Here is a 24,195-nt window from a genome sequence, read left to right on the forward strand (position 1 = left end):
TAGCATTTCCTTCTATTAAAATTAATAGGTTATATCTATTGTACTTACATTATTATTTATCTCTCTTTTTTAGGAGTTTAAAGACCAGTTTCAGGTTCTGCTACCCAAGTCTTCAACAGCCCTAAAAGGGAAGATCACATCTTTGCTGGAGGAAATTAATCTAGACCCCCATAACTACCAGTTGGGAAAAACAAAGGTGTGTTTTTTTTTTTTACTTTTTTTGCATATAAAAATTAATGTTTATTTAAAACCCTTGTTTGACGCATTCTTGACATTTGTGTCAGGTCGGATATGACTATGTGAAGCTGATTTGGTAACATTATCACAACACTTATCGATCAGTAACTTCTGTGTTAATAAATCAGACAACCCTGATTTACAGTGCATTGTGAAAGGATTTGGCCCCCTTGAACTTTTCTACCTTTTGCCACATTTCTGGCTTCAAACCTAAAGATATAAAATTCTAATTTTTGGGGGGGAGAATCAACGATTGGGACACAATCATGAAGTGGAACGAAATTTATTGGATATTTTAAACTTTAACAAATTAAAAACTGAAAAGTGGGGCGTGCAATATTATTCGGCCCCCTTGAGTTAATACTTTGTAGCGTCACCTTTTGTTGCGATTACAGCTACAAGTCGCTTGGGGTATGTCTCGATCAGTTTTGCACATCGAGAGGCTGAGATTCTTGCCCATTCTTCCTTGTAAAACAGCTCAAGCTCATAGAGGTTGGATGGAGAGCGTTTGTGAACAGCAGTTTTCAGCTCTTTCCATAGATTCTCAATTGGATTCATGTGTGAACTTTGACTTGGCCATTCTAACACCTGGATATGTTTATTTTTGAACCATTCCATTGTAAATTTTGCTTTGTTTGGGATCATTATCTTGTTGGAAGATAAATCTCCGTCCCAGTCTCAGGTCTTTTGCAGACTCCAAGAAGTTTTCTTTCAGAATGGTGCGGTATTTGGCTCCGTCCATCTTCCCATCAATTTTAACCATCTTCCCTGTCCCTGCTGAAGAAAAGCAGGCCCAAACCATGATGCTGCCACCACCATGTTTGCCAGTGGGGATGGTGTTTTGAGGGTGATGAGCTGTGTTGCTTTTACGCCAAACATATCCTTTTGCATTATGGCCAAAATGTTTGATTTTGGTTTCATCTGACCTTATTCCACATGTTTGGTATGTCTCCCAGGTGGTTGTGACAACCTTCAAACAAGACTTTTTATAGATCTCTTTGAGAAATGGCTTTCTTCTTGCCACTCATCCATAAAGGCCAGATTTGTGCAGTGTACAACTGATTGTTGTCCTATGGACAGACTCTCCCAGCTCAGCTGTAGATTTCTGCAGTTCATCCAGAGTGATCATGGGCCTCTTGGCTGCATCTCTGATCAGTCTTCTCCTTGTTCGAGATGATAGTTTAGAGCAGTGGTTCTCAACTCCAGTCCTCAAGACCCACCAACAGATCAGGTTTTCAGGATTATCTTAGTTTTGCACAGGTGATGGAATCTGTGCAATACTAAGGAAATCCTGAAAACATGATCTGTTGGTGGGTCTTGAGGTCTGGAGTTGAGAACCACTGGTTTAGAGGGACGGCGGGGTCTTGGTAGGTTTCAGTGGTCTGATACTCCTTGCATTTCAATATTCTCGCTTGCACAGTGCTCCTTGAGATGTTTAAAACGTGGGAAATCTTTTTGTATCCAAATCCGGCTTTAAACTTCGCCACAACAGTATCTCGGACCTGCCTGGTGTGTTCCTTGGTCTTCATGATGCTCTCTGCACTTGAAACAGAACCCTGAGACTATCACAGAGCAGGTGCATTTATACGGAGACTTGATTACACACAGGTGGATTCTAGTTATCATTACCAGTCATTTAGGACAACATTGGATCATTCAGAGATCCTCACTGAACTTCTGCACTGAAAGTAAAGGGGCCGAATAATATTGCACGCCCCACTTTTCAATCTTTATCCAATACATTTCTTTCCACTTCACGATTGTGTCCCACTTGTTGATTCTACCAAAAAAAAATAGAATTTTATATCTTTGTTTGAAGCCAGAAATGTGGCAAAAGGTAGAAAAGTTCAAGGGGGCCAAATACTTTCACAAGGCACTGTAGCTAACCCCTTATTTCCAAAGTCAGTTTTGACTTTCCTGACTGAGCCCCATTTTTCAAATCTGACATGTTAATAACTATGGATTGCTTTTACATACAGTGATTCTGACATTTAGTTCGAGACACATTGTACTTTAAGGCTATGTGCCCACGATGCAGAAATGCTCCGGATATCTCCTGAGCGTTTCTGCATCTCTCTGGCAGAAAAATCGCATGCGGATTGTACATGTGTTTTTCCTGCCAGGTAGAAGCGTTTTTGCATGCATTTCCGCATGCGGATTGACAAGCGCTTTCCAAGCAATTTTAGCATCACTTGGAAAGTGCTTGATAACTTGGTCACACTATATAAATCCATGCAAACGGCATGGATTTATATAGTGTGACCCCAAAGAATGTCAAAAAATAAAAAAAAAAATCTATACTTACCTTCTGATGGCCCCCGGAGTCTTGCTTCTCTCCATCCTGGCTTGCCGGCAGCTTGCGGTACACTACACTGAAGGACCTGCGGCAACATGACTAAATGACGTTAGCACAGCTCCTTCAGTCCACTGCGAGCTACCGGCAAGCGAAGACAAGGAGACCGGGGGCTATCAGAACGTAAATATAATATTTTTATTTCATTCTTTTTTTCACAGGTACTATGGTACTCTGGTCCGGAGGAGAGTCTCCTGTCCTCCGCACCCGGGTACCATCCGCACATTGAAACGCATGGATTTCGCATGTACAGATCCAGTGATGCGGATTCCATGCGTTCTAATGCAAGTCAATGGCAGCGAAAACGCAGCGCTTCCGCAAAATAATTGGTAGTGCTGCGTTTTTTTCTGCAATGATAATCCGGAGGACACAGGTAGCCATGGGTGTATGCTGCTGTCGCTAGGAGGCTGACGCTAGGCTAGAAAAAAAATTAGCTCCTCTTCAGCAGTATACACGCACCAACTGGCACTAAGCTTGTCTGTTTTAGCTTGGTGTCAGTAGGAGGCGGACCTGGATCTGATCCCAGATCCGTCTTTTTTCCTTTTAGGTACCCTGTCGTGTTTTTATTAATTTTTTTCTCTCTCTTACAGATTCTTCCTTCCCAGAGTAACAGGGTGTAAGGTCTCACTCTGTTTTCCCGCACAGGTGCGACCGAGAGAGCAATGTGGTGTCATCCACTTTGCCCTCTCTCAGGTCTGCGAGGCAGGATCCCTTCCCTGTCACCTGACTGTGCTCAGGAAGGTGGAGCCGCTCGGTCCTTGCCTTTTTGCATCCCCAGCCCTCTCCTCGGAGTGGGCCGGGAGGAAGACAGTGTCACTAGTAGTGATCTTCCCCCTCCCTAGGGGTCGATACCTGCACCGTCAAGTACCGAGACGGTGCAGGAGGACGACTACCAGCGACCCCCTGGGCTCCTGATGCCGTCCCAGGATGCGGACAAGAGGCTCACGGACGCAACACAGAACAGGTACTGTGCCTCTCTCCCCTCTCCACCAACGTCAGCGGCAGCGTCAGTTACCTGCCTCCTATCCTTGCGGTGGGGGCACATCGGACCCGGCTATAAATCGAGGCATCGGCCTTAGCCTGTTCCAAAACTTGCCCCTCTCCCACATCATTCGCCCTATCACACTGCGCTCCGGGCCTCACCCCCGATCTCCCACACCATCTATTCTGCACCGCGCTCCAGGCCTCACCTCTGAGCCACCCCCCCCCCCCGACCGCCACTATTTATTTTGCGGTGTGCTTCGGGCCTCAGTGTCGCCCTCCAGCCCGCCCACTAAGTCTACCGGCAACAGCGCAGTAGCCACGCCCCCTTCTTTTCAAACATTCCATTTGCGCGGGGTGTTGTCCCTTCGCGCTTTTCTAAGTCAAGGGGCCCCCCCCCCCCCATTGTCTTCCTGCGCCCTGCACGAGACTGCCCTCCATATTCGCGTGTCCTGCATGGGACCGCCCTCCTTCTCCCTCACATAGTCCCCATCTCTCTGCCACATCACACACAGAGACTTGGCACCGCTGCTGGTCTGCAGCTGCTCCTGCCTGGGGGACACCGCATCTGACGACAGGACCTTTCCTCAGACCGGGTAGGCTCTGTCCAGGCTACTATCGGCACAGTTTTAGCCCTGCTCAGCAGTATCCCAGGCACTCAAGTATACCAGGCACATATACATATGCACAGGCTCAGAGAGCCTCTCTTCCGTCGCTCTCCCAACGTAATCCACTACGTTTGTGCCTTCTGTAATAAAAAGTGGTCCACAGGTCAGACCTCTGCCTTCTGCATAACCTGCAGCCCCTTCACCATGTCATCCTCACAGGCGCCCCCCGCCACCTGGGACAAGAGCACACTGCCTCCTCAGGAGTGGGCTGTTGCCCTTTCTCAATCAGTATCGGACGTCACCAAGGTCTCACAATCCTTGGTCCAGGTCGGGGGAATGTTCACCTGTTCCATAGTCTGCTCCGCCACGCCAATCGTCCCTCAGCACGATTCGCAGGCACCCAGCCGCTATCTTCACCAGGACAAATCAGGGTCTAGACCCAAGAAGCGAGCACACTCTCCCTCTTCTTCCAGATCTCCCTCTCCGTCCATGTCTTCCAAGATGCCTTTGGCCCTGTCCTCTCCAGAGATGTCCCCTGGATCAGTCTCGGAGTCTGACTTAGAATCCGATTCTGATACGGACCAGAATTTCAAACTGCAGGACATGGTCGACAGCCTCATTACAGCTGTTAACCAGTCCCTCAATATCAATGAGGATGACTATTCCCCTCAGGACCCAGCTGTGTCCTTCAAAAAGACTAAACGTCCCCTCGTACTTTTTCTAGTCATAAGGAATTGAAGGGTATCCTCTCAAAACACTGGGAGCACCCGGACAAACCCTTTCCTGGGAGAAGACAGATAGACGTCCTTTACCCCTTTAAATCGGAGCTAGTCAACCGGTGGTCATATTCTCCATTTGTCGACGCACAGGTTTCCCGGCTTTCTGCTAAAACCATTTTGTCTCTGCCCGATGGTTCCTCCCTTAAGGACACCATGGACAGACAGGTTGAATCCCTCGCAAAATTAGCCTTTGAGGCTGCTGGCGCTTCCCTCTGCCCCCTTTTTGCTTCCACATGGGTAGCCAAATCTGTCTCCACTTCTCCTCTACCAGGGTTCCACCTCAGAGGGACCGCTCTCTGGCCCAAAGAGAAAGAAGGAAGCCTTCATGCAAGCTTGCCCAATCCTGGCACAGAAAAGACCGCCCTAACAAGTCCTCAGGATCCCGTTCTGGGAGATTCACATCTGCATGGTGGGTTGCAGTCTCCTCTTCCAAGATGCATGTCTGGCAGCGGTCAATGATGCCTGGGTCAGAGAATTAGTCTCCACAGGCTACAAGATAGTTTTCCTCTATCCCATCGTTTTTTTCCTGTCCCACCCTCCAAGGGATCCGGCACAAGTTTCAGGTTTTTTCCGAGCCATAGATTCCGTTCTGTTGGCGGGAGGCATCATTCACGTTCCCTCAGAAGAGCACTTCACAGGTTTTTATCCCAACCTCTTCGTGGTGCTAAAAAAGGGCGTATCCCATCGCCCAATCCTGGATATCAAGCTTCTGAACTAGCGGGTGCGGCTCCGTCATTTCAGAATGGAATCCCTCCGCTCGGTTATCTCTTCCATGGAACCCAATGAGTTTCTCTCCTCGGTGGACATTCAGGGCGCTTACCTTCAGATCTCTTGCGCGTCACATAAGAGATTTCTCCAATTTGCGACCCAGAAGGATAATTACCAATCCACGGCTCTCCCGTTCGTCCTTGCCTCTGCCAAGGTGATGATAACTGTCATGGCCATCCTTCGTTCCAGGGAAAAAGTCATCATTCCCTATTTGGTCGATCTGCTGATCAAGGGGTCGTCCTACTGGGACTGCGGCCAGATCCTTCAGATCACTTTAAACACTCTTGCCGGTCTCTGTTGAATTGTGATCAGAACCAAGTCGTCCCTGGTCCCTTCCCAGCATCTAATCTTTCTGGGCATGATGTTCGACACCTCAGGGCCCTCAGCATGGGCATCCGTGTTCTAAGATGCCCATCCCTCTCCCTCTGCGACTTTGCATGCGAGTCCTGGGGAAGATGGTCGCCACCTTCGAGGCCATTCCCTTTGCCAAGTTCTACCCGTCCTCTCCAATTGGCTCTGCTGTCGGCTTGGGACAAGAGGACTTCCTTATTGGATTGTCCCATTCTCTTGCCTTCTAAAGTCAGACAATCTCTGACTTGGTGGACCCTCTCCTCCTCCGTCTGCCTCGGGAGATCGTTCTCCCTCTCCACTGGCTAATTGTTACGACGGACACCAGTCTTCTAGGTTGGGGAGCGGTTTTCCTTCACTACACTGTTCAGGGTCGCTGGAATGCCCTAGAGACCTCCCTCCCCATCAACCTGCTGGAAATCAGGGCCGTTTACCTCCCTCTACTTCATTGTCAGGACCTTCTTGTGGGTCAGCCAATCCGGATCCAGTCCGACAACGCCATGGCCGTGGCTTACATAAATCATCAGGGTGGCACTTGAAGCAAGTCCGTCCTGTCGGAGGTATCATGGATCCTAACTTGGGCCAAACGACACGTCCTATAATTCAGACTATAAGTCGGGTTCGGTGTAGAGGAATTATTTACTCAGATCACAGATTGTAAACGCCCAAAAATTTTTTGATACATAACATATCACTTTTATTAAATATCTTTAAAAATAGCAAAAACCAAAATACGCAGAAAAAAATAACGACATTGGCCATCCAATATACAAAATAGGCAGGTTTAGGGAACTCGCCCTACAATCAGGCTAGTGTTTAGTATTGCACCAATCCCCAAACCATCCATGGCTGTGGATGTGGAAGGATATTGTTCCCCTCGCTGTCTATCATGATCACTTCATCAAGCGAAGTCCATGATACTTTTTCTGTCTGTATTGAGTCTTAGGGACCAGCTAAAAGTATGCTCTCCTGATGAACCTATCTAAGGGGAAATGCGTTGAGTTATATAGCATACTATTTTGGAGATGAGCTTTATGGCATATTATTCTGAATAACATGTATTGATTGCTAACACTGCACTTTATTTTATGATGCTACATATTAGCTGCTAAACACTGCAATTTATCCGGGCACTGTGCAATTATTCAGATTTTTGTGTGACATCTGAAGCTTGATGGTTTGGGGATTGGTGCACTAGGTATTACATGACTGAGATGGAGGTATCGCCTTATTGAAAATAGCTGTTATTGGTATCTGTTTCCTACATGCATCTTATGTGGGTTGTCTATAATATAGTGTTGGGGAATTAGCAACCTTTTTGTTGAATTATTCAATTATTATACCTCTGCTCTGTTTTCCAAGAGCTCTGGATATTAGCCTATTGTTTTTGATATTTTATGTGTTCCTACTTTCCTCTGTCTGTCTTCTATTCGAGGGCCTGTTGGGGTCAGGCAGGGAGAGACAATGTGGAGTGGGGGCGCCACTGCGCAGGTCAAGGGTGCCAACCTCCACTGCCAGGCAGGTTGACAAGAGAGGGATACCCTAAATATTTTCTGTTTCTGTCTGTCTATTGAAAAATTTCCTTTTATTATCAGGGAATGGGTCACATGTTTATGGTGTCTTAGGTTCAGTATATGCTATACCCTGAGGTATTTAGCTGACCAATTGGTCTGTCTCCTTATTCCAGACCTAGGTCCAGTTATTCAATTGGGGAGTTGTTCTGTCATATTTATCCCGGGTATAGGGCCTATTAGGGTCAGGCAGGGACAGTCGACGTTCAGCGGGGACGCCACTGCGTAGGATAAGGGTGCCAACCTCCGCTGCTAGGTAGGGAAACACTAGCATGATTGTAGGGTGAGTTCCCTAAACCTGCCTATTTTGTATATTGGGTAGCCAATGTCTTTATTTTTTTCTGCGTATTTTAGTTTTTGGTATTTTTAAAGATATTTAATAAAAGTGATATTTTATATATCAAAAAAAATTTTGGTGTTTAGTATCTGTAATCTGACCAAACGTCATGTCCCAGCAATATCAGCGGTTCACATACCAGTTGTGGAGAATTGGGTTTCCGACTTCCTAAGTCGTCAGGGGCTGTCCTTGGGCAAGTGGTCTCTTCACCCTGAAGTGTTCGCTCACATTTGTCAAAGATGGGGCACTCCCGATGTTGATCTAATGGTGTCGCGGATGACTCACAAGGTCCCTCACTTCGTAGCCAGGTCACGCGATCCTCTGGTGATTTCTTAAGACTCATTAGTCATCCTATGGTCTCAATTCCACCTTCCTCATATCTTTCCGCCCCTCCCGTTGATCCCCAGAGTCATCAAAAAGATCAAGCTGGAGGGAGTTCCAATCCTCCTAGTGGCTCCGGACTGGCCCAGGAGGGCCTGGTATCCAGAACCAGTCAATCTGCTCGCAGGCGTACCCTGGAGACTCCCAGATCGCACAGACCTCCTCTCTCACGGTCCCACTCTTCCACCCGAATTCTCGGTATCTCCGTTTATTGGTATGGCCATTGAAGCCGCGGTGCTGAAGGAGGCGGGCTTTTCTTCCAAGGCCATACAGACCATGATCAGCACAAGAAATCCCGCTTCCTCTCGCATATATCACCATACCTGGAAAGCCTTTTTTCATGGTGGGATGAGAACCATTCGGCCCCCATGTCTTTTTCTCTGCCTTCCATCTTGGCCTTTCTTCAGTCTGGCCTTCATTTTGGTTTATCCCTCAAGTACGCTCAAGAGTCAGTTTTCCGTGTTTTCCATCCTTTTTCCTTAATTTGGGCTCTCGTCCTCAGGTGAAGCCCTTCCTTCAAAGTGTTGCTCATTTAGCACCACCATATCATCAGCCTGTAGATCCGTGGGATCTTAACTTTGTTTTAGTGTTCTTCAGGCCCCTCCCTTCGAACCCATTCAAGAAATTTCGTTGTCCCTCCTTTCCTGGAAGGTCACATTTCTGATAGCCATCACGTCCATCAGGAGAGTTTCCGAACTGGCAGCTTTTTCCTGTCATTTGCCGTTTCTCGTCCTCCATCAGGACAAGGTAGTTCTTTTTGTCTTAGGTGGTCTCTGCCTTTCACCTAAACAGGGACATTGTGTTTCCTTCCTTTTGCTTTTCTCCTGTGCACCCACCTGAGAAGGCCCTACATAACCTGGATTTGGTTAGAGCTTTGCGCTGCTACCTCTCAAGGTCTGCTTCTTTCAGGCGCTTTGAATCCCTGTTAGTCGTCTCTGAGGGTCGTCGTAAGGGTCTCTCTGATTCTAAATCTACCATCGCTCCCTGGATTCGCTCGATGATCTTGGATGCTTATCGAGTAAAGGACAGACTGCCCCCTCCGGGTGTAAGGCTTCATTCCACCCGGGCAGTGGGGGGCATCCTGGGCCGTTCGTTACCAGGCCTCGACAGCTCAAGTTTGCAAAGCAGCTACCTGGTTGTCTTTTTGCATACTTTTACTAGGTTCTATAAGGTTCACACCTACTCTAAGGCTGATGCAAGTCTAGGTAGGAAGGTGCTGCCGGTGGCAGTTGTCCGACCTGATCTGATTCTATTGTTCCCTCCCTTGGGACTGCTTTTGGACGTCCCATGGTTACCTGTGTCCCCCAATGAGGTGGTAAAGAAAGAGGGATTTTTGGTACTCACCGTAAAATCTTTGGGGGACACGGCACTCTCCCTAGTTGCCGCGTTATACCTGTTTTATTGTTATACTTCTCCCACTGCTTTTTTCGCTAACTGACGAGCTTAGTGTCCGTGTCAGTCTATACTGCTGAGGAGGAGCTAATTTTTTTTTCTAGCCTAGTGTCAGCCTCCTAGCGACAGCAGCAATACCCCCATGGTTATCTGTGTCCCCCAATAAAGGCTCCAAGAAAGATTTTACGGTGAGTACCAAAAATCCCTCTATTATCCATTTAAATGGGTTGTCCTAGTACTGATAAGTAGAACAGGTCCTCCAGAGTCAGAGAAACCCTTAGTAACTATTCTCCATTTTGGACAAGTGATGCTATCCTAAGCAAAAGACCTTCTCTTCGAATCCGGGCAAACCTGTAAATATCTTGAATTGGGTGTAGCTTGATAACATGACAAAGGTTTAACCGCACATTTCTGTGCATCTTTTAAACTTAAAGCATAGTAAATATATATTTTTTTAATGTTCACTTTGCTTCTTTTAGGTATTTATGAAAGAACCTGAAAGGCAAAAGCTGCAGGATACCCTTCATCGGGCTGTCATCAGGAAGATTATTTTACTGCAAAGTCTTTTCCGTATGGTTGTTGATAGGAGAAACTTCTTGAGAATGAGAAGTGCAGCAGTCACCATACAGGTAGCATACCAACAAAGTGTGCATGAAATTACTGTATTTTTCAGACAACGAGAGACGCTTTACTATAGAATGTATTCAGCTTTAGACAAAAGGAAAGCAGAAAAATGTTTCTTACTAATTGGGTTAATGTAATTAATGTGGGTGGTCTAGCTTAATCGGAAAATAGGGAGTTTAGAGACTGCTGTATTTTTCGGACTCTGAGACTCACTTTTTTCCTCAAATTTTGGAGGAAAATGGTAGGTGTGTCTTAGTCTGAATGTTGGGGGTGGGGAGGGAGTACATATATATGCTGTGTGGGGGTAGCGGCGGAGGAGCGGGGCACAGGAGGCAGCAGCCGCCTGCTGCAGCCTACACTGTCCCCGCTCCTAAAGAAAATGAATATTCACTGCTCTCCACGCCCATATTCATGCTCCTTAATAGCGGCTCCTGCTGCTGCCGGAATCACCTGTGCCCGCTGTTAAAGGGCATGAATATTCAATCTTTCTCCACGCCCATGGGCATGGGGAGGGGGTGAATATTCATGCCCTTTAATAGCGGACACACGCGATCGCCCGGCAGCAGCAGGAGCCGCGCTGCGGCTACGCTTTGTGCCAGCTACTAAGGAGCATGAAGTCACTGCTCCCCGCGCACACAGTCCCGGCGTGGGGAGCAGTGACTTCCGGCAGCTGATCTCTCCTTGTGAGCTAGATCAGTGCGGGCAGACAGGACGCAGCTTTGGAGGAGAGAAGAAAGGCGAGTAGGAGTGTTTTATATTTTTATGTGCAGCGTGATGGGGATTAGGGGGACCATGCACACCAGGATAAGGATGAGGGGAGCATACATAAGATAAAGATGAGGGGGCCATACATACCAGGATAAGGCTGATGGGGGGCATACATAACACGATAAAGATGAGGGGGCCATACATACCAGGATAAGGATGAGGGGTGCCATGTATACCAGGCGGGGATGAGGGGTGTCGTGCATACCAGCATGGGGATGGAAGCCACGTGTAATAGGAAGGGGGCCCTATATACCAGGATGGGGGATATTGTCAGAATTGGGGGACATTACCCCTATACCAGTGTCAGCAGAAGACACCCTCCCCCTTAACAATGCATCGAGAACACATTTTTTGCTTAATTTTTTTTTTTTTATATTTTCCGCCTCTAAAACCTAGGTGCGTCTTATGGTTCGGTGAGTCTTTTATAGTCTGAAATATACAGTAACTGCTGAGTGAGACTCAGGTAAGGCTATGTTCACATGTCCAGTAACCATCCATTAGAATGGATCCAGCAGCAGTCCGTTGACAAAAGTTGTGTGAACACCACTTTTTTGTCTGCCTAAAAAACTGATTTAATCTGGATCCATTTTTTTTTTTTTTTAACAGTTAAGTTTATGGAAAATGGATCCATTAAAAAGCCATTTGTTTTTCTTCCATTTGCAAAGGATCCTTTTTTTTTGCTTACTGGATTAGTTTAAAATGAATGATTACTTGAATGTTCACATGTAGAGTAGTATATGTTTTATATCTATTATTTATTATTTATATCTATTGTTCCAGCAAACGGATCCTTTTCAAATGGAACAAAAACAGATTGCTATTTATCAGATCTATTGTCAATAGATTTAAATGTTAAAAAAACTGATCCAGTTGAAATCAGTTTTGTTTTTTACTGGACATGTGAACTTGAGAAGGGAGGCTGGGCAGCAGAGAGTCACTAGGTTAGGCTGTATGATTGGCACTGACATACGCTTACTGGGTCCCTAAGAAAACACTCAGCTTTCCACTTGTATAGATGAGTCTTTTTGTTTTTTAACCTCTTTGATCCAATGTTTTGGTTTTTTTTTACCTCAAAAAAGTGTCAAAGGTTGCTTAATACTGACAACTACAAATTAAAAGAGCTCTGGTGCACTCGTTGCCAGCCTGAGTATAAAAATATCACATTCATATAAATTTTGCCATATTTAATTTTTGAGGGTACACAAAGTGTTCAGAAGCGGAATGCTTATTGCATTGTTTCCTCTCCTGCCCTGTACTAATAAGACAAATCCGAGTCCTGCATGAAGAGCGAGAGCTGTGCAGCAATAAATCATAGCACAGTTCTCTTGGTGACATCCAGCTGAACACAGTGTGCACATAGACGAATTATTGCTTTTGTACCTTTTATTCTGTAGTAAAAAAATTCTAATAGTGACTTTTAGGTTTGTGATTTATTCACAATTTAATTTGCACCTTTTTAAGCTACCTTTACTTGATTTCTTCTGTTTATTTATTTTTCCTTTATGGGCATGGTTTCTGTTATCCAGACTTTTCATCATTTCACTTTTCAAAAACTTGCAAAATATTTGTACACTTGTACTCCAGTTCTGTAGGAGTACAAAATCTGTGTTTTTTTTTCTTTTTTATTTGTACAATTTAAGGATCATTTTACTTTTCGCCCTAAAAAGGTGTAAAAGACAAAACACGAGTGTGCTTAATTTTGCACAAAATTTATCCTGCTGCATACTATATTTCAAAGAACTTGGAGAAAAAAAGGCAACAAATACCATAATACAAAGAAGAAAAGACGCTAAAAAAAAATTAATCATGTTGAATCATGGCTAATGTTCAATTAATTTTTCTGGCTCACAGCCAACAAGAGATGCATCTGATTTATTAAGAAACTTATGCTTCCTGATAAATTAGGGACATCTTGTGCTAGCGAACTTTTTATTAAGACCGTTTTAAAAATGCTCGTCTTAAGTTCCTTTCATTGAGCGGATAGTGTTGGGATCAATTCTAGGCTCTACAAAGCTGAGACAAGCGTAAGTAAATAAAAGAAAACAATGGTTCAAAACATGCTTTAAAATCAATTGTGAATTATGTTTAGAAAAAAAAAGTTAGTTCATTTCAGACGCAGCCTTCTTTAAAGAAGCACTCCCACTAAGTTTTTTCTTCATTAAATGTGTGTATGTACATGTAATGTAGTGTGAGTGTATTAATATACTCGCCTACCGCTGCTCTCTCCAGTGTTCAGCGCCGTTCTGTTCTGAGTGACATCAAGGCAGTAAATACTAGCCGGCTCACTCTATACTCTGCGTGAGCCAGAAGTGTCTTTTAAAATGAAAGCCCATGGAGACTCATTCTGATGCTCCATAGGCTTACATTATAAAGTCACTTCCAGGTCACACTGCGCTCTGCATAGATCCAGACTGCAGAGTGGTGATGTCACTCTGTAGAGGAGAAGACCTGCGCTAGACACTGAGGAGGGGTACGTGAGTATATAGGTTTAGTCACACAGCGCTACATATGCACACACACTTAATGAATAACCAACTTAGTGGGAGTGCTTCTTTATGTAAAGTGATTTTGACCATGGAGTTCAATAGGTTTTTTAATATGCTGTAAAAAATTTTTTTTTTTTTTTTTTTTTTTTTTTTTATAACCCAATGTGCAAAAAGACACGCCCTGTGTGAACTAGCCATAAGGGCTTTAAATGTTGGTATTTTTTTTGCAAGGCAAGCAAACAATATGTATGCATATTATTATTACCCTACTCCAATTCAACTTCAAATTTAATTTTTTGGCATTCAGTCTATTTTCATACTTGTGGCATGTTTCCATCACACAGCGTACAATGTATCCAGTAAATTAAAAAAAAAAAACTGGAACAGTTATAGATAAGAGGACCTTTCACCAGTTTGAGCATGTTTAACTGGCCACATCATGGAATAGTGGCTGCAGAGCTGGATAAAGCATATTTTTTATTTTTCAATTTCTCATCTCCATTCGGGAGACATTGGCTTGTAAAGTTTAGGTTATAATTTGTTATAATTAATCTGGATGTTACCAGAGATTTTTCTTTGGGGGGCGTGTACTTCTTCTCCTGCATGAGGTTGACAAATTATAAGCCAGCATGGTCATGCAGGGGAGAAAAGAACACTCCCTCCTCTTCTGACTGATCCCCACAGCTATTGTGTTGAGATACAGCAGAGCTGAGTTATGTAGAATTACGAACCCTTCAGATCTCTTCTCACAGCAGACAGTGTGGGAGAAGGTTTAGAGCTGACTGCTTTTTAAGATGAGATCTGGAAGGGTTTGTAATAATATATTACTCTGCTCTAGTTACTGTCTGGAGATACATGTGACTTTTCTATGAAATAATTTTTTAGGCAATCCTGAAAAGATGTATTGCTAAAAAATATAATTTTTGTCTTTTAAGGCATACTGGAGGTCATATCTTGTTAGGCGAAACTTGGGGATTAGGAAGAATGCTGCTGTATCCATCCAGGCAGCATGGAAATGTCATTTACAGAGGAAAATCTTTCTTGGTCAGATTCGGGCTATCCAATTGTTACAAGCACATTGCAAAGGATATTTACAAAGGCAAAAGTAAGCCTTAAAGGATACTCTGATGCTTCAATATCAAAGTTGTATCTACTGATATGTTGATTATATTGTTAAAAATCCTATTTCTATTACTTTTGGAAAACCCCTGTCCCTCGGCTGCAGTTTGTTTGAAAACAAACTGTGCTTTACTCACCCACCCCGAATCCAATACGGACTTGCCACCGCTGCCTCCTGTGCCTGCTATTGTCTGCATCGCTGACGTCATGTTGGCAGAGACACGCTGGACTTGGGGAGGGTGAGCAAAGCCTCTCTAAAAAAAAAAAAAAAAAACTGGTGCCAATCAGAGGTGTTTTCTGAAATTGGAATTTTCTTCATTGCTCACAAAACTCAAACAAAAAAAGGACCAAAATCTGTCACTTGCCTGGTACAGAGCTGCAGTACAGACACATGTACAATTATCTGTACCGTGCTGTACCTGTATAAGCGCCGAATGAGATTCTTCCATTCTGGCTTCAACCATTAAATATTGATTTCCTGTGATCATTCTAAAAATCCTGGATTACTCATTGATTTTTGACATCAAATATTCAAATTTTTAATTAAACCAAAACTACAATTAACACAGAACATTCCTGAGAATATAGCATATAAATGTTTACAACATTAAATTGCATGTTTGTCTATACACAATGTTTATGCATATAGGCTATACCATTTCAGCATTATTTACACTCCATCCTACTGAGACTTATTTCCCTCAGTATATGTTAAGGCATTAACTGATATTTTTCCTATTGGTGGTTTTGTGGTATAGTATTGCATATTATAAATCCACTGAATTTCTTTTGAGCCTCTTGGTAGCTAAAGTGTAATCACTGATTAACAGCTTTTCCCTATGCTAAAAAAAAAAAGAAAAACAACCAACTAAAAAGCACTGAGGAAAATATTTAGCAGGTTGAACAGGATCTACAGGTGCTTCTCACAAAATTAGAATATCATCAAAAAGTTAATTTATTTCAGTTCTTCAATCCAAAAAGTGAAACTCATATATTATATAGAGCCATTACAAACACAGTGATCTATTTCAAGTGTTTATTTCTGTTAATGTTGATAATTATGGCTTACAGCCAATGAAAACACAAGTCATTGTCTTAAGAAATTAGGATAATTAACAAAAAACAACTGCAAAGGCTTCCTAAGCTTTTAGAAAGGTCCCTTAGTCTGTTTCAGTAGGCTCCACAATCATAGGGAAGACTGCTGACTTGACAGATGTCCAGAAGGCAGTCATTAACACACTCCACAAGGAGGGTAAGCCTCAAAAGGCCATTGCTAAAGAAGCTGGCTGTTAGAGTGCTGTATCCAAGCATATTAATGGAAAGTTGAGTGGAAGGAAAGAGTGTGGTAGAAAAAGGTGCACAAGCAACCGGGATAACCGCAGCCTTGAAAGGATCGTTAAGAAAAAGCCATTCAAACATTTGGGGGAGATTCACAAGGAGTGGACTGCTGCTGGAGTCATTGCTTCAAGAGCCACCACACACAGACATATCCAGGACATGGGCTACAAGTGTCACATTCCTTGTGTCAAGCCACAAGGAATGACCAATAGACAATGCCAGAAGCGTCTTACCTGGGCCAAGGAGAAAGACCTGGACTCAGTGGTCCAAGGTGTTTTCAGGTGAAAGTAAATTTTTCATTTCATTTGGAAATCAAGGTCCCAGAGTCCGGAGGAAGAGTGGAGAGGCACACAATCCAAGCTGCTTGAGGTCTAGTGTGAAGTTTCCACAATCAGTGATGGTTTGGGGAGCCATGTCATTTGCTGGTGTATGTTCACTGCGTTTTATCAAGACCAAAGTCAGCGCAGCCATCTACCTGGAAATTTTAGAGCACTTCATGCTTCCCTCTGCCGACAAGCTTTTTGGAGATGGAACGGTCATTCTCCAGCAGGACTTGGCACCTGTCCACACTGCCAAAAGTACCAACACCTGGTTTATAAACAACAGTATCACTGTGCTTGATTGGCCAGCAAACTCGCCTGACCTTAACACCATAGAGAATCTATGGGGTATTGTCAAGAGGAAGATGAGACACACCAGACCCAACAATGCAGAGGAGCTGAAGGCTGCTATCAAAGCAACCTGGGCTTCCATAACACATCAGCAATGCCACAGGCTGATCGCCTCCATGCCACGCCGCATTGATGCAGTAATTGATGCAAAAGGAGCCAAGACCAAGTACTGAGTGCATTTACTGAACATACATTTCGAATTTTCAAAACATTTTTCATGCGGTTATAAAGTATTCTAATTTCCTGAGATAATGACTTTTGTGTTTTCATTGGCTGTAAGCCATAATCATCAACATTACAGAAATAAACACTTGAAATAGATCACTGTTTGTAATGACTCTATATAATATAGGAGTTTCTCTTTTTGTATTGAAGAACTGAAATAAATGAACCTTTTGATGATATTCTAATTTTGTGAGAAGCACCTGTATACGCCCTGGTTCAACTTTTTTTTTGCCTCATCATGAGCGACAACAGAGTTGAAGACGTTTTAAACACTAGTGCCAACTCTTGGATGTAGTAATCCTAACAGTCAATATCAAACTTTTTAAAGAGCCTTGCCAAATAACTTTGAATAAGAAGCCAAACTAGACATTCCATTTGCAGACACGTGTTTTGAGGTGTATACCCTTCATCAGTGCAAAGCAAGAGATCAAATTTGGCTAGATGAGAGACCTCTGACTGTGGGTCTTTAAGTATGAAATTTTTTCCTTGTGGAGAGTGCCAAGGTAGCATAAGGACACTGATAGGCCACGCAATACTCCTCTGGGAATTGAAATATGCAATTATCCTCTTCATAGAGGTGGAGGACTAGAACTCTAGCACCACCTATTGGAGGTAGGAATTTTAAAAGTCAATACTGACCCTTTAACGAGTGTTGCCAGTATGATTTAGGATTAAGTCATTGCCATAATATGCGAAATATGTTGTCTTTTATTTATCTTTCCAAGTAAACTGTCATACATATTTGAGTTCTAGTGAACTACTACAAGTACTAACTGAAATCGTAAAATAAAACGTTTTAATTTTAGGATTATTTTGGGAGTTTAATGATGGTCTATCCATAGGACGTGTCATCAGGATTAGATCAGTTGGTGTCTGACTTCTGGCACCTCTAGTAATCAGCTGGTTAAAGGAACCACTGCACTCCCACAAGCGTTGCATCCCTTTGTTTGCCAGGCACAGCACTGTACATTTTCTAGTGGCTGTGCGTAGTACTGAAGTTCAGTACTATTCATGAGCCTAAGATGCAATACAAGGAACAGCTGCTACAGAATGTATAATACTGTGCTTTGTAAATAATAAAGGGAAGTTATACATCTAAAAGTATACTTTAAATATGGCTATGGTATATAATGGTTGGTGAATTAAGTGTTGGAGGTGAAAATAATAATTTCTCTCTTTCAAGGTTCAATATTATGTTAGAAGCAAAGAGGAAAGCAGATGCAGAGGAAGAGAAAAGAAAACAAGAGGCTATTAAAAAGGAAAAAGAAGCCCAGATGGAAAGAATCCGAAAGGAAACTGAGCGAAAAAGGATAGAAGAAGAAATAAAAAAGCTAGGGGACGTGAGTGAAGCCAGTTCTTCACAAAAAGATCCTAAATTTGCCCAACATAAGGCACCTAAAGAAGATCGTAAGGAAGAAAAGCAAAGTGAAGCTACAAAGTTAGAAGAGCCAGTGTGGTTAAAGAGAATCGATGAAGATGAGAGGATTCAAAAAGAGAATGAACGGAACAAGACTGATAAGGTTCACGTGGAAAGTGAAGAACAAAAAATATGCCAAGCAGAACAGCGAGATATGCCATATGAAGGGAAATCTGATCGTATCGTGGCAGCCAGTGCCAGTGGTGAAATTAAGAGCCCTGACCGGGCATCGAGTAGCCGTGAAAGGGAAAACAGGAGGCTCCGATGTCTACTTCATGACATGCTGCAGAACAAGCATATGCACTCCTCACAGGAGGAGGATGAGAACATGGATGGAGCGATACCACAAATCAGGCAGCCGAATAGTAGGAACAAAGAAAAGTTTACCGTAGTATCTCAAGATGAAAAGACAGATCAAGGAAAAGAACAAGCATTTAGAAAGGTAAATGAAGCAACAACTCTAATTCAGGACTTGGAAAAACCACAAAGGCCATCTAATTTACATTTGGACCTTCAAGAAACATCAAAATCTTTAGATGAGAAGTACAAGGAAAATTCTCCTCCATTGGATGTCGAAGCCCCAAGTGTAGGAATCATTCAGAGGTATAGTGACCATGAAAAACTAAGAAACAAAGCAGAAAAGTGGAAGGAGAAGAGGCAAACAGAGTCTGGCCAGGTAGACATTCCAGGCACACCTGAGCAAGAGGAGGTTAACTTTCAGAGAGACAGCAAGGAAATGTTGGCAAGGTATTTTAAGCATCTTTGCAATGGTTTGCTAGGTGTCAAGCACATACCCTTTTAATAGAGGATAGATATTGATTGCTTTAATTACTCTCCAACAGGGAGAAGCCATCTGCAGAGGACTCCACAAAGGTGCTGTCTCCTTCTGCTCCTCAGGTTTGTGAATTATTGGCTTTTACAAGGCCTTAATAAAGATTTACTGTTGGAAATATTTGAACTGTGTGCCATTTTGTTTGCAGCCACCTCCTGTGCCGGTTGAAATAGATAAAGGATCTAATAAGACTAAGCTACAGAAAAAGAAATCTAATGAGTACAGCACTCAATCTGAAGTTGTATCCTCACAACCCGCAGACTCAAAGTGAGTGAAATGGTCAAATGCAGAGTTTTCTAGAACGCTCATTAATTGCTTTTGTCATGTATGAATTCAATTGTCTTTTATGCGCAGGCACACCTTCAAGGGTCCTCTGTACAGGCTTCTGGGGAAGAAGCCTGACAAAAAAAGTAGCAAAGAGAGTCCACTTACCCCAGAGGGCACAGAACTGCCATCTTTTCCTCCATCAACCCAGGATAGTGTTGCAACCAAGAGATCCATAGAAGGTGATTTTTCAACACCATGCAATTTTTTGGGGAATTTACATGACTGACATTAAAGGGAACCTTTCCACTTCCAGAAGCGCTAATTATCTGTAGATATAGTGGTAATATGCAAGTAAATAGTGTTTAAAACCTATCTGGCTCATTGTAATCACTCTCCGACCTATTGATTGACAGCATGCTCTGAAGGTGAAAAGTTCTTTTTAAGTCTGACATTAAGTGACATTAACATGTTTCACAGGAGCAGTTATTGGAGGTCAGGCAAGTCGGCAGTCACCAATTGAACCAGCCAATAAACTTCGTAGGAGTCGCTCAATTAAGATTGGTAAAGCCACCACTGTGTCTGAAACCTGGAAGTCGTCTTTGTGCCGGGAAATAACCAACTCTACTGAGCTAAAACATCTTGATGATTTTTTGTTTACCAAGGTAAATGGTACTGAAATAAAAAGTACAGTGCTACATATCCTAATGTTGATATGCTTTCTAGGTTAGAATATTTCTCTGATTATTTGCTGATATTATACGCTTGCCTTTAACGCAAACGATTGCTATTGTGTAAGTCAAAGTATACCCATTGAATTGATTAATTTCTATGTTAGAGGTTGAAATGACAGGAATTTAACATTTTTTTAACTTGGAAATTTCAAGACTTTTAATTTGCAGAACTTTTATGAAATGCAAAGAACTCAATGAAATGCCACAATTGTACAATGAAAAGATATAAAGCTATAAAGTTAATACTTTTTTTTTTCCCATTTTTAGCATTTTGTAGCTATCTCTACTTCCAGGAACCAAAAGCCCATCTATACAACTGACATAAAACCACACTACATTATGTCCGTTTCCACACTATTTAAGAAAACCTTAAATGTTTATATACATTAAAGCAAATAGATGACTTGAGAATTGTGGTGATGGTAATTGGGGAGTATAAAGTATAGGATATGCCATACATGTCAAACTCTGGCCCGTGGACCAAATCTGGCCCACAGGGTGGTTTTATTTGGCCCACGACACCAGAACCACCACCCCTATGTGGAACCATTATTCTGTATGGAGGACTATGTGGGGCCCATTATTCTACAGTGAAGGAAAGAATTGTTTGATCCCTTGCTGTTTCTGTAAGTTTCCCCACTGACAAATACATGAAGAATGTCTATAATTTTAGGGGTAGGTTAATTTTAACATTGAGAGATAGAATATCCCAAAAAAAATCAAGAAAATCACATTGTATAAATTAGATAAATTTATTTGCATTTTGCAGTGAGAATTACAGTGCCTTGTGAAAGTATTTGGCCCTGTAATGGGTCTGGGAAGTGGAACCTCTGAGCTACTATACAAAGGGGCAGTCCTTGTAAGGAAGCGGGTGGCTCCCAGGGAAGGCGGGCAGGTAGTCACGGCAAGTGACAGGAACAGTCTCTGGGTAGAAGGGCAGGAGGGTCACGGCAAGTGGCGGGAACAGTCTCTGGGTAGAAGGGCAGGAGGTCACGGCAAGTGACGGGAACAGTCTCTTGACAGGCGGGTGGTCACGGCAAGTGACAGCAGGGTAAGAGTCTCTAGACAGGCAGGTGGTCACGGCAAGTGACGGCAGAGCCTCCAGGTAGGCTAGCAGGCGGGTAGCAGGTGAGCGCTCCCAGGTGAGCAGGTAAGAGTCTCTCGGCTGGCTGGCAGGTGGTCACGGCAAGTGACAGCAGAGCCTCCACGTAGGCTAGCTGGCGGGTAGCAGGTGAGCGCTCCCAGGTGAGCGGGTAAGAGTCTCTCGGCTGGCTGGCAGGTGGTCTCAGGCAGGTATCAGGCAGGTGCTTCCTGATCCGCAGGCGGACTGGTCCATAGACAGACTGGCGGATGCAGGTAGACAGACTGTCGGACCGCAGGAATGCAAGCAGGTTGACAGAGCTGGAAAGCAGACTGGCAACGGGACCTGAGGGCTGAAGCAGAGGTGAAAGGCTTTGCAACAACTTTGCTCGGGCACCTCCATTTTGGAGGTGCCTTATATATGGGAGCTCCACCGGCAATTGGCCGGGGACTCCTTAGGATGGCGCGCGCGGCCCCTTTAAGAGAGAGGGAACACGCGCGTGTGCGCCCTAAGCACAGTGCCCGGGAAGCGGCAAGCGCTGCCAGCAGCGCGGGAAGAGGACGCCGAGGACGGAGCAGGAAGGTGAGAGGAACGGCGTCTCTGCCTAGCAGGAGGCAGGGACGCCGACACTACAGGCCCCCTTGAACTTTTCTACGTTTTGCCACATTTCTGGCTTCAAACATAAAGATATAAAATTCAAATTTTTTTTTACGAAGAATCAACAACAAGTGGGACACAATCGTGAAGTGGAACGAAATTTATTGGATATTTTAAACTTTTTTTAAAAAATTCAAAACTGAAAAGTGGGGCGTGCAATATTATTCGGCCCCTTTACTTTCAGTGCAGCAAACTCACTCCAGAAGTTCAGTGAGGATCTCTGAATGATCCAATGTTGTCCTAAATGACTGGTAATGATAAATAGAATCCACCTGTGTGTAATCAAGTCTCCATATAAATACACCTGCTCTGTGATAGTCTCAGGGTTCTGTTTCAAGTGCAGAGAGCATCATGAAGACCAAGGAACACACCAGGCCGGTCCGAGATACTGCTGTGGTGAAGTTTAAAGCTGGATTTGGATACAAAAAGATTTCCCAAGTTTTAAACATCTCAAGAAGCACTGTGCAAGCGATCATATTGAAATGGAAGGAGTATCAGACCACTGAAATCTACCAAGACCCGGCCCTCCCTCTAAACTTTCATCTCGAACAAGGAGAAGACTGATCAGAGATGCAGCCAAAAGGCCCATGATCATTCTGGATGAACTGCAGAAATCTACAGCTGAGCTGGGAGAGTCTGTCCATAGGACAACAATCAGTCGTACACTGCACAAATCTGGCCTTTATGGAAGAGTGGCAAGAAGAAAGCCATTTCTTAAAGATATCCATAAAAAGTCTCGTTTAAAGTTTGCCACAAGCCACCTGGGAGACACACCAAACATGTGGAATAAGGTGCTCTGGTCAGATGAATCCAAAATCGAACTTTTTGGCCACAATGCAAAATGATATGTTTTGTCGCAAAAGCAACACAGCTCATCACCCTCAAAACACCATCCCCACTGTCAAACGTGGTGGCAGCATCATGGTTTGGGCCTGCTTTTCCTCAGCAGGGACAGGGAAGATGGTTAAAATTGATGGGAAGATGGACGGAGCCAAATACCGCACCATTCTGAAAGAAAACCTGTTGGATTCTGCAAAAGACCTGAGACTGGGACAGAGATTTATCTTCCAACAAAACAATGATCCCAAACATAAAGCCAAATCTACAATGGAATGTTTCAAAAATAAATGTATCCAGGTGTTAGAATGGCCAAGTCAAAGTCCAGACCTGAATCCAATCGAGAATCTGTGGAAAGAGCTGAAAACTGCTGTTCACAAAAACCTCCATCCAACCTCACTGAGCTCGAGCTGTTTTACAAGGAAGAATGGGCAAGAATTTCAGCCTCTCGATGTGCAAAACTGATAGACATACCCCAAGCGACTTGAAGCTGTAATCGCAACAAAAGGTGGCGCTAAAAAGTATTAACTCAAGGGGGCTGAATAATATTGCACGCCCCACTTTTCAGTTTTTAATTTGTTAAAAAAGTTTAAAATATCCAATAAATTTCGTTTTACTTCACAATTCTGTTCCACTTGTTGTTGATTCTTCCCCAAAAAATTAGAAATTTATATCTTTGTTTGAAGCCAGAAATGTGGCAAAAGGTAGAAAAGTTCAAGGGGGCCTAATACTTTCACAAGGCACTGTAAGTATTTGATTCCACTGGCAAACACTTAATATTTAGTGGCAAAACCCATGCTGGCAAGCACAGCAGTCAGATGTTTTTTGTAGTTGATGTTGAGGGTTGCGCACATATCAGGGAGAATTTTGGTCCACTCCTCTTTGCAGATCATCTCTAAATCATTCAGATTTTGAGGCTGTCACTTGGTAACTTGGAGCTTCAACTCCCTCCATATGTTTTCTATGGGATTAAGGTCTGGAGACTGGCTAGGCCACTTCATGACCGTAATGTGCTTCTTTTTGAGCCACTCCTTTGTTGCCTTGTCTGTATGTTTTGGGTCATTGTCTTGCTGAAAGACCCAGCCACGACCCATTTTTAATGTCCTGGCGGAGGGAAGGAGGTTGTCACTCAGGATTTTACGGTACATGTCTCCATACATTCTCCCATTGATGCGGTGAACTAGTCCAGTGCCCTTAGCAGAGAAACACCCCCGAAACATGTTTCCACCTCCATGCTTGACAGTGGGGAGCGGTGTTCTTTGGATCATAGGCAGCCTTTCTCTTCCTCCAAACACGGCGAGTAGAGTTAATTCCAAAGAGCTAAATTTTTGTTTCCTCTGACCACAGCACCTTCTCCCAATAACTCACAATCATCCAGGTGTTCATT

The 24,195-nt window shown here is 43.6% G+C and overlaps 1 protein-coding gene across 9 annotated transcripts in view; it reads left to right on the forward strand.

The window, feature by feature from the left end:
* Window positions 1-24,195, forward strand: part of MYO9B (myosin IXB) — a 238,122-nt gene that overhangs the window by 161,997 nt on the left and 51,930 nt on the right. For 8 of the 9 annotated variants that reach the window (XM_073657341.1, XM_073657105.1, XM_073657176.1 and 5 more), the window contains 8 exons: window positions 74-196; window positions 10,235-10,384; window positions 14,569-14,738; window positions 18,170-19,150; window positions 19,246-19,300; window positions 19,384-19,502; window positions 19,590-19,741; window positions 19,980-20,164. In XM_073657341.1, coding sequence (XP_073513442.1) covers window positions 74-196; window positions 10,235-10,384; window positions 14,569-14,738; window positions 18,170-19,150; window positions 19,246-19,300; window positions 19,384-19,502; window positions 19,590-19,741; window positions 19,980-20,164 — 1,935 coding nt within the window. The remainder of the gene's footprint in view (window positions 1-73; window positions 197-10,234; window positions 10,385-14,568; window positions 14,739-18,169; window positions 19,151-19,245; window positions 19,301-19,383; window positions 19,503-19,589; window positions 19,742-19,979; window positions 20,165-24,195) is intronic. The other variant, XM_073657251.1, reaches the window with a different exon arrangement.

The sequence above is a fragment of the Phyllobates terribilis genome, unplaced genomic scaffold (genome assembly GCF_046119375.1).
Source record: "Phyllobates terribilis strain yellow unplaced genomic scaffold, ASM4611937v1 Scaffold_1__5_contigs__length_1240528914, whole genome shotgun sequence".
Taxonomy (NCBI): domain Eukaryota; kingdom Metazoa; phylum Chordata; class Amphibia; order Anura; family Dendrobatidae; genus Phyllobates; species Phyllobates terribilis.